The sequence below is a fragment of the Haemorhous mexicanus genome, chromosome 17 (genome assembly GCF_027477595.1).
Source record: "Haemorhous mexicanus isolate bHaeMex1 chromosome 17, bHaeMex1.pri, whole genome shotgun sequence".
Taxonomy (NCBI): domain Eukaryota; kingdom Metazoa; phylum Chordata; class Aves; order Passeriformes; family Fringillidae; genus Haemorhous; species Haemorhous mexicanus.
Window position 1 is genome coordinate 14836258 of NC_082357.1, and position 10095 is coordinate 14846352.

Here is a 10095-nt window from a genome sequence, read left to right on the forward strand (position 1 = left end):
CCAGCAAATTGCTGGACTTGGGCTGTGCTGGCACCGAGAAATTTATGGGTCAGGGCTCTGGCCGTGGCAGCAAACACCAGATTCCAGGCTCCAGGTGCTGGCAAGGACAGGATCTGGACCCATCCCTTCCTTCCTGGACGGAGGTGTCCTCACCCTCCCAAAATCCCCGGCATTTCCCCTCAGCCCTCCGCAGCTCGCGGCCTACACCGCTACCTTCCCAATTTAACTGCAACCGCCTTCCCGTTACCACGGCAACGAGCCGCGTGGGGGGCGGGCGCAGACAGCTTATCCACCAATCAGCACCGCGATCAGTGTGGCTACGCTCTTTGATTAGTACATTCTGCTGTCCATCAACCCGCGGGCCCGCCCTGTCGTTGGTTGCCGCGGTGAGGGGAGGACGCTCGGGCGGGAGCGGCGAGCGGCGGAGGCTCCGCCATGGCGCAGCCCGACGAGCCGCACCCCCCGGTCGTTCCCTCCGGCCCGCGGCCCAGCAAGACCTGCGATGTGGTCCACACCGAGAGACCGCGCTCCTGCTGCGGCATGGCCGTGACCGGCCTCCGCACCGCCAAATACCATCTGCCCGAGTGGCACCGCCGCAACGCGGGCGTCTGCTACGAGGCGTACACGGCGGGCGAGCAGGCGGAGCGCGGCCGCGCCGAGGCCAAGCACCTGGTCAAGCATGCGGCCGCCAGCGCTCAGCGAGCCCAGGGCTACTCCAAGGCCACCCTGGGCCAGCGGCTGCAGGACGTCCACTTCTGGAGGGTGGAGCTGCAGAAGGAGATCATGGAGCTGGACGCCGAGACCAACCTGCTGGCGGCCCAGAAGCTGCGGCTGGAGCGGGCGCTCGATGCCACCGAGGTGCCCTACTCGGTTGTCATCGATAACCTGGAGTGCCGGGAGCGGCGGCAGCCGCCGGACCTGGTGATCGATGAGGTGGAGAGGCAGCTGATGAAGGTGAGCGGCACCTGGGCTTGGTGACAGCCCCGGCGCTGCTGCTCTGGTGGTGACAGCGCTGAATGAGGAGCAGCAGGGAGGAGGTGAAGCTGCGGCTGCTGGGAGTGTCTCCTGCCATTCGGGGTCTGGTGCTCCTTCCTGCACTCCCGGTGTCACTCTCAGGATTTGTTCGAGTCCTTGCTGTGTTTGAAAAGTGTTTCAAATCACTTTGGGAAGTGTGGCTGGAGGAGAGCAGATCCCTCCCTCAGCTCAGACCCCAACAAAAACGACCCAGAGTTTTTATACACCAACACAAAAATCCTATTCTGGCTTAAATTCCTTCTCTAGTCACCTTGAAATCCCCCCCTCTCTGCAGGTAACACTTTAAAACTCCACAATCCAGAAGTTCAGGAATACTGGGATATTCCTTGGCTGTTCCCATGCTCAAATTGTCCAAAATTTGGCAGTTCCTGTCATTAACTCTCTCCGAGTTTTGCCAAGGTGATGATCCAACCCTGTCACCGAGATTCCTGTCAAATTCCAGTGTCATTCTTGTGCTGGATGTTACAAAAACCACATTTTCCATCCTGGAATTACACCTATTCCAATATCCCATAAATTAATTAATGATTATTCACCTGCAGCCTCCAGTCAGAGTCGGTTCATGATCAATTACTCATTAAACCAGAGGAATAATATTCAAAAAATATGGATCAGACTGAAATGTTAAAACCTGGTGGGGTTCTGGGGATTATCCTGGGAAGAACCAGGAATTTCTTGATCCCTGTGGATCCTTCCCAACTCAGGATATTCTAGGATTCCACACAGAAGGCATGCTAGGATTTAGGAATATTTTGAATGGGAATTGGGTGTAATTTCTGTTTTGTAATCAATGTTTAAGAGGTTTTTCCAGTTAAAAATATAAACAGGGAAGAGTTGGTGCTGGATATTTCCATGTGGGAATTGTTACAATTTTTAGATTGGAAAGGACTTTAAAGCTCACCAAGTCTGTGGTTCCAGGCATGGGGATATTCCCTGATTTTTCCCTATCTCAAAACTGAGCAGGGAATTCATTTATTCCCTTTAATCTGATGGGATCATGGAATCCTGGAATGGTTTGGGATGGATGGGACCTTAAAAACCATCCATTCCCACCTCTTCCCACTATTCCCACCCACTCCCACTATCCCAGGTTGCTCCAAGCCCCTTCCAGCCTGGCCTTGGACATTCCAGGGATGGAGCAGCTGCAGCTCCTCTGGGAATCTGTGCCAGGGAAGAATTCCATAACAGGATAACACTCAGACTTTTTCATGGAATCCACAGAATTCCCAGGCTTTTGAAGTATTCCAGGTTTTTCAGCCTCCATAGGTTTAGAGCTGAGTTCCCTCAGGATTTGGCCACTCCAAAATTCCAAGTTTTACCATAACAAAGTGAGAGTAGAGAAGGAAATGTAAGGATTTATCCCCAGGTTGCTCCTTGGGATTGTGTTTCCTGCTCTGGATCCATGGAATTGTCCCTGTTTTCCTTTAGGAAGCGGATCTGATCCGGGATATCCGGGATCTCCTGAAAAGAACCATCATCCAAGCTGCCACCCAGATAAGGTAACACATTTCCCAGGATTCTTCAGCCAGATAATTCCTGGGGTAAAGGTGGACACAGATCTCAGCCAGGCCTGGCTTAGGAGCTGAGGGAATTCCATGTAAACCCGGATTTTCAGGTAGATTTAGATTTTCCTCCTTTCCACAACTTGGATTTGTTTCCCTACACTAAATTCCAGTGCTATAAAATGATTCTTTGGATATCTGCTTGGGAATATCTTTGTATGATTCAAGGGATTTTTGGGATCAAAGGAGCTTTCCAAGAGGAATTTTTTTGCCACCAGAGGTCAGTGTGAACTTTGAATCTGGAATTTCCGTGCCAGGCCCGGTGTTCCTTGCCATTCCAAAGGATTGTTTCCTTGGAATTTCTAACAAACCCTTTGGAAAGATGTTGTTGTGTCCTAAATTCCATCAATATAAAGGAATCATGCTGGAAACTTCATATTTTAGTTAAAAAATAAAAAATCCTTCAATCTGCTCCTGTTCTACCTGATAAAAGAAATACTGGTTTTTTAAAAATGGCTGTAAATTCCAATTAATAGAAAGTAGCTCTGTTATTTTAATTAGAGCATGAGAGGAGCCTAATGAGTTTAATTTGGGGGTTTTAATTGACTTTAAGATCATTTTAGCCCAGTTTTAGCCCCATTTATTCCTATTTTAGTCTCATTTTTGCCCCATTTATTCCCATTTTAGCACAGTTTTAGCCCCATTTTAGCCCCCTTTAACCCCATTTTAGTCCAAGTTTAGTCCCATTTTAACCCCACTTTATTCCTATTTTCCAAGAGAATTCCCAATTCCTTGGCTGAGAGTGACACCTGCTGTTATCAGCTGATAACAACCCACAGGCTTTTGTAATTTAAATAATTATAATTAGAATTAACAGAGCCACGTGTGACTCGAATCAACAACAAAGCAATAATTTTAATGTGAATATCATTAAAGATTATCCTGTTCCATGGGCAGGGACCTTCCACAATCCCAGGGTGCTCCAACCTAGCCTTGGGCACTTCCAGGGATCCTGGAGCAGCCACAGCTTCTCTGGGAATTCTATTCCAGGGCCTCCCTGCCCTCACACTGGAACATTTTCCCAAAATCCCATCTCAGTCAGGTTCCTCTTCCAGGCACACCTTCACACTGGAACGTTTTCCCAAAATCCCATCTCAATCAGGTTCCTCTTCCAGGCACCCTCACACAGGAATTTTTTCCCAAATCCCATCTCAATCAGGTTCCTCTTCCAGGCACCCTCGAACATTTTCCCCAAATCCCATCTCAGTCAGGTTCCTCTTCCAGGCACACCCTCACACTGGAACATTTTCCCCAAATCCCATCTCAGTCAGGTTCCTCTTCCAGGCACCCTCACACTGGGATGTTTCCCCAAATCCCATCTCAGTCAGGTTCCTCTTCCAGGCACACCCTCACACTGGAATTTTTTCCCAAATCCCATCTCAGTCAGGTTCCTCTTCCAGACACACCCTCATACTGGAATTTTTTCCCAAATCCCATCTCAATCAGGTTCCTCTTCCAGACACACCCTCACACTGGAATTTTTTCCCAAATCCCATCTCAGTCAGGTTCCTCTTCCAGGCACACCCTCACACTGGAATTTTTCCCCAAATCCCATCTCAATCAGGTTCCTCTTCCAGGCACCCTCACACTGGAATTTTTTCCCAAATCCCATCTCAGTCAGGTTCCTCTTCCAGAGAATGGCGGTGGGAAGGGAGAGTTTGGGATTTTCCAACCCGCAAGGAATTTCACGGTCTTGTTTCCCTGTGGAACACCAAGGGTGGAGCTGTGCTTCCCAAAGAGGGCTGGGTTGGGAATTGTCTTGCTTCCAGCAGAGCTGTGATCCCGACTTTGCAGATCCAACCGGATCCAGAAGGAGAACTGCGAGCTGGACTGGTCGGATAAGGTGGAGACGTATCACATCGACGACAAATGCGTCGGCTACTGCAGCGACAGCACCAACGTGCAGTCCCACCCCAGCTCCGTCAAGTTCGAGGAGAAGTGAGTCATTCCCAGCATCCCCCTGGGACAGCAACCCTGGAATGTTCAATCCCAGCTGGCTCTAGGCGTGGAACAGCTTGGAGGGAGCTCCGTGGATGGGAAGGCTGTGCTGGATGCCCTGTGTGGAGTATTTGGGTTGGGAGTTCCTGGAAGCTCATCTGGTTCCAATCCCAACGGCTTCCACCATCCCAGGCTGCTCTAAACCCCATCCTTGGGTTCTTCCAAGGGATCCAGGGGCAGCCACAGCTTCTCTGGGAATTCTATTGCAGCCCCTCCCCACCCTTGCAGGGAATTCCTTCCCGACATCCCATCCATCCCATCTCTCCATGTGAAGCCATTCCCTGTGTCCATCCCTCCATCCCTTGTCCCCAGTCCCTCTCCAGCTCTCCTGGAGCCCCTTCAGGCCCTGGAAGGGGCTCTGAGCTCTCTCTGGAGCCTTCCCTTCTCCAGCCTGTCATGATCCTGTTTCTTTTATTTCCAGCCTGTAAATCCTGGATATATTCCCGAGTTTATTTGCCAGAACTGAACTGGACAAAAAATGTGTGAATGTTTTGAGCAGCTTTAGCTCAAGATGGAAGCACTTGGACTGATTTAATCTCAGGCTTTAGTTCCCTCTGAAGCCACAGGAGCGAGAGATTATTAATTTGGGGCTTTTTTATTCATTTATTTGAGAACTTTTATTGATTTATTTAAATATTTTTATTGATTATTTGAGGATTTTTTTGTTAATTTATTCACGGATTTTAACTGGTTTATTCAAGGATTTTTATGGATTTATCTGAGGATTTTTATTGATTTATTAGAATATTTTTATTAATTTATACAAGAATGTATATTAATTTTTATCAAATATTTAAACTGATTTATTTGAGGATTTTTATTAATTTATTTGAGGATTTTAATTGATTTATTAGAAGATTTTTATTCATTTATCCAATAATTTATATTAAATTTTCAAATATTTTAACTGATTTATTTGAGGATTTTATCAATTTATCTGAGGATTTTTATTGATTTATTAGAAGATTTTTATTCATTTATCCAATAATGTATATTAATTTTTCAAATATTTTAACTGATTTATTTGAGGATTTTATTAATTTATCTGAGGATTTTAATTGATTTATTAGAATATTTTATTTATCCTAGAATTTTTATTAATTTATTTGAGGATTTTAATTGATTTATTAGAAGATTTTTAATCATTTATCCAATAATGTATATTAATTTTTCAAAGATTTTAACTGATTTATTTGATGATTTTTATTGATTTATTAGAATATTTTATTTATCCTAGCATTTTTATTAATTTATCTGAGGATTTTTATTGATTTATTTGAAGATTTTTATTCATTTATCCAATAATGTATATTAATTTTTTTCATATATTTAAACTGATTTATTTGAGGATTTTTATTAATTTATCTGAGGATTTTAATTGATTTATTAGAAGATTTTTATTCATTTATCCAATAATGTATATTAATTTTTCAAAGATTTTAACTGATTTATTTGAGGATTTTATTAATTTATCTGAGGATTTAAATTGATTTATTAGAATATTTTATTTATCCTAGAATTTTTATTAATTTTTTTGAGGATTTAAATTGATTTATTAGAAGATTTTTTATCATTTATCCAATAACGTATATTAATTTTTCAAAGATTTTAACTGATTTATTTGAGGATTTGTATTGATTTATTAGAATATTTTATTTATCCTAGAATTTTTATTAATTTATTTGAGGATTTCTACTAACTCATTAAAGGCTTAATCCTGTTCCTCACGAGAAATCCACACCACAAGCAAGACCCCAACCAACCAAAGAAACAACCCAGAGAAACAACCATTGTTTAAGGCCAAAATTCCCAACTTACCCCATTCCTCCTCCTTCCAGCGCCTCCACACCGAAGTCCTGGGCCCAGTTCAGCCACGACAACATTTCCAGGGCAGAGCAGGAGAAGCTGGCCTCGGTGCAGCTGCGGTCCCTGATCAACAACATCATCCACGACGCGTCCGAGGACCTGCGCATGCAGCGGGCGGCCGTCAGCGAGGCCTTCGACTGCCACTGCAGGGAGCTGGACCAGGCCAAGCTGCGCCTGGAGAGCCACCTGCAGCAGGTCCGGGGCCTTCCCTGCGCCTCTGGCATCCTTAAACCCAAAAAGAATGGTTTGATCCGCAGAGGAGGGGAATAGTTTTGTGTCAGGGTAGGATGCGGGGAGGGGTTGTGGGGTTTTGTTGGGATGGAGTTCAGTGAAATGCTTCAATTGTGAATTAAACACATCAATCCTGAATTCAACACTTTAAACCTGAATTCAACCCTTAAAAACTGAATCAAACGCTTTAAACCTGAATCAAACCCTTTAAACCTGAATTCAACCCTTTAAACTTGAATCAAACCATTTAAACCTGAATTCAACCCTTTAAACCTGAATTCAACCCTTTAAACCTGAATCAAACCCTTAAAAACTGAATCAAACCCTTTAAACCTGAATCAAACCCTTTAAACCTGAATTCAACCCTTAAAAACTGAATCAAACCCTTTAAACCTGAATCAAACCCTTTAAACCTGAATCAAACTCTTTAAACCTGAATTCAACCCTTTAAACCTGAATTCAACCCTTTAAACCTGAATCAAACCCTTTAAACCTGGATCCAACCCTTTAAACCTGAATTCAACCCTTAAAAACTGAATCAAACCCTTTAAACCTGAATCAAACTCTTTAAACCTGAATTCAACCTTTAAAAACTGAATCAAACCCTTTAAACCTGAATTCAATCCTTTAAACCTGAATTTAACCCTTTAAACTTGAATCAAACCCTTTAAACCTGAATCCAACCCTTTAAACCTGATTTCAACACTTTAAACCTGAATCAAACCCTTTAAACCTGAATTCAACCTTTAAAAACTGAATCAAACCCTTTAAACCTGAATCAAACCCTTTAAACCCGAATTCAACCCTTTAAACCTGAATCAAACCCTTTAAACCTGAATTCAACCCTTTACACCTCAATTCAACCCTTAAAAACTGAATCAAACCCTTTAAACCTGAATCAAACCCTTTAAACCTGAATCCAACTCTAAAGCTGGGTGGTCAGGGAGCTCTGGTTGAGCCAGGATTCCCAGATTTTTCTGGAATGGCAGTGAAGTCAACCTGGCAGGTGACTTCAACCTCCTCCAACATGGAGCAGCTCCTCCTTTTGTGGATTTTACATGGATTTCTGTGCTCTTTGAAAGTTATTTACTGTTTTTTGGGGTTTTTTTTAAATGATGTCCTGCTCCTTCTTCAAACACTTTGGGAGTAAAGATTTTCCTCATCTCTGGACTGAGGCCATTGGAAATGTGGGGAAAAAGTCATTCCTTAGCTCCTGGTGGCAATTCCTGGGCTGGGGATGTGTTGTCATCCCACAGAACTCATGGAACAGGTTTTGAGGGAATATTTCCTGCTTCTTTCCAGACTGAAAATGGGATTTTCAGCCTACTAATAAAAATAAAGAGGTCAAAACCACCACAGTACATTTATTTTTTGATATGAACAAGGAGTGGCTTTGGGCCTTTCCCCTTTTCCAGTATGGAGCAGCTCCTTTTTTCTCTTTTAGCCATTGGCAAGTGTGGGAAAAGAAATAATTCCTTAGGATCTGGGAATGACAGCTGGATATCTTTATTCTTTGCATGTGTATCAATGGTTATGAAGGGAAGAATTTCAGGATTTCCTGTCTTTTCCATTTTCTTTGGAAAACCAGGTATTTCCAAGGTGATCAACAGCTCTCCCTCAAAATAAATTGATTTTTTTCTTGGATTTCAAGTTAAAATTTACATTTCAAAGCACTCCATGGAGATGAGATGTGTTGTCATCCCACAGGAGACATGGAAGAGGTTTGGGATCTCTCCCATGGTTTTGGGACATGGGAGAGGCTGCAGAATATTTCCTGTTTTATTTAAACTAAAGAAGTGATTCTCAGTGTAATATTAAAAACAAACAGGTCAAACCCACTTTAATCTTAAATAAAATAAAATTAATTGTATTATCATCTAAAATGAAATTATTCTCGTTGTACTTCATTCCCCAGACTGGTGGTGAAGACTTGAACGCTTCACCATGAACAGATATTTTGGGGATGATATTCATCATTGTTTGAAGGGTTTTTTTCCCTTGGATTTCCTCTCCAGATCCTGAAGGATATTGGGGATGAGGAAGCCAACATTGTGAACCTGAAAAAAGCCATCAGGGACAAGGAAGCTTTCCTTGAAGGTGGCTCACACCCGGCTCTACGACCGATCCGCCAGGCCCAACGTCGAGCTCTGCAGGGATGAGCCCCAGTTCAGGTCATTCAATCTAGCCCAACTTAGGCAATTTACCCCAGCTTAGGTCATCCATCAACTCCTCCAAGGCTCCTGTTCCATCCCACAGTGATTTTGGGGCGGTTTGTAAATTTTTTTTACCTCACAACTTTTAATTTTTTGCCTCACGACTTTTAATTTTTTTTACTTGAAGTCAGAAATTACTTTTCAGTTCTGTAGTTGATCTTTATCCCAAATCCAGTCTTTTCTTGGGTTTTTTCTGAGGTTTTTTCCTGATGAATTTTAGATTCTGTAGTTGATCTTTATCCCAGATCCAATCTATTGGAGCAATTTCTCACAGGTCTTTTCCTGATACATTTTTAGGTTCAGTGGTTTATTTTTATCCCAAATCCATTCTTTTCTTGGATTTTTCTGAGGTTTTTTCCTGACAAATTTTTGATTCTGTAATTGATCTTTATCCCAAATCCAGTCTTGGATTTTTCTAAGGGTTTTTTTCCTGATAAATATTTTAATTCTGTGATTGATCTTTATCCCAAATCTAGTCCTGGATTTCTGAGTTTTTTTTCCTCATAAATTTTTGATTCTGTAATTGATCTTCATCCCAAATCCAATCTTGGATTTTTCTGAGGCTTTTTCCTGATAAATTTTTGATTCTGTAATTGATCTTTATCCCAAATCCAGTCCTGGATTTTCTGAGTTTTTTCCTGATAAATTTTTGATTCTGTAATTGATCTTTATCCCAAATCCAGTCCTGGATTTTCTGAGTTTTTTCCTGATAAATTTTTGATTCTGTAATTGATCTTTATCCCAATCCAGTCCTGGATTTTCTGAGTTTTTCCTGATAAATTTTTGATTCTGTAATTGATCTTTATCCCAAATCCTGTCCTGGATTTTCTGAGATCTTTTCCTGATACATTTTTGATTCTGTAGTTGATCTTTATCCCAAATCCAATATTTTCTTGGATTTTTCCGAGGTCTTTTCCTGATGAATTTTAGGATCTGTAGTTGCTCTTCACCCCAATCCAATCTCCTGGATCACCATCCCTGATTTTTCACGGCTCGACCCAACTCCTTCCAGGTTGGTGAGCGAAGTGGAGGAGCTCACAGTATTCCTGGAGGCCCTGAGAGAAAACTGATGGAGTCAGAGCAGAACCTGAAGAACCTGGAGGAGACCAGGATGAAGCTGGAGAAGGAGATTGCTGTGAAGGCCAACAGCATTTTATTGACAGGCAGAAGTGCATGGGCTACCGAGTCCG

General features: G+C 42.7%; 1 protein-coding gene across 1 annotated transcript in view; it reads left to right on the forward strand.

Moving 5' to 3' along the window:
• The first annotated feature begins 435 nt into the window (after positions 1 to 435).
• The window catches only part of LOC132335496 (tektin-4-like), a 19814-nt gene continuing 10154 nt past the window's right edge, over positions 436 to 10095 (forward strand). Inside the window, 9 exon segments of the mRNA XM_059862078.1 lie at positions 436 to 954; positions 2464 to 2534; positions 4392 to 4535; positions 6434 to 6656; positions 8708 to 8779; positions 8781 to 8863; positions 9918 to 9961; positions 9964 to 10053; positions 10056 to 10090. Coding sequence (XP_059718061.1) covers positions 436 to 954; positions 2464 to 2534; positions 4392 to 4535; positions 6434 to 6656; positions 8708 to 8779; positions 8781 to 8863; positions 9918 to 9961; positions 9964 to 10053; positions 10056 to 10090 — 1281 coding nt within the window.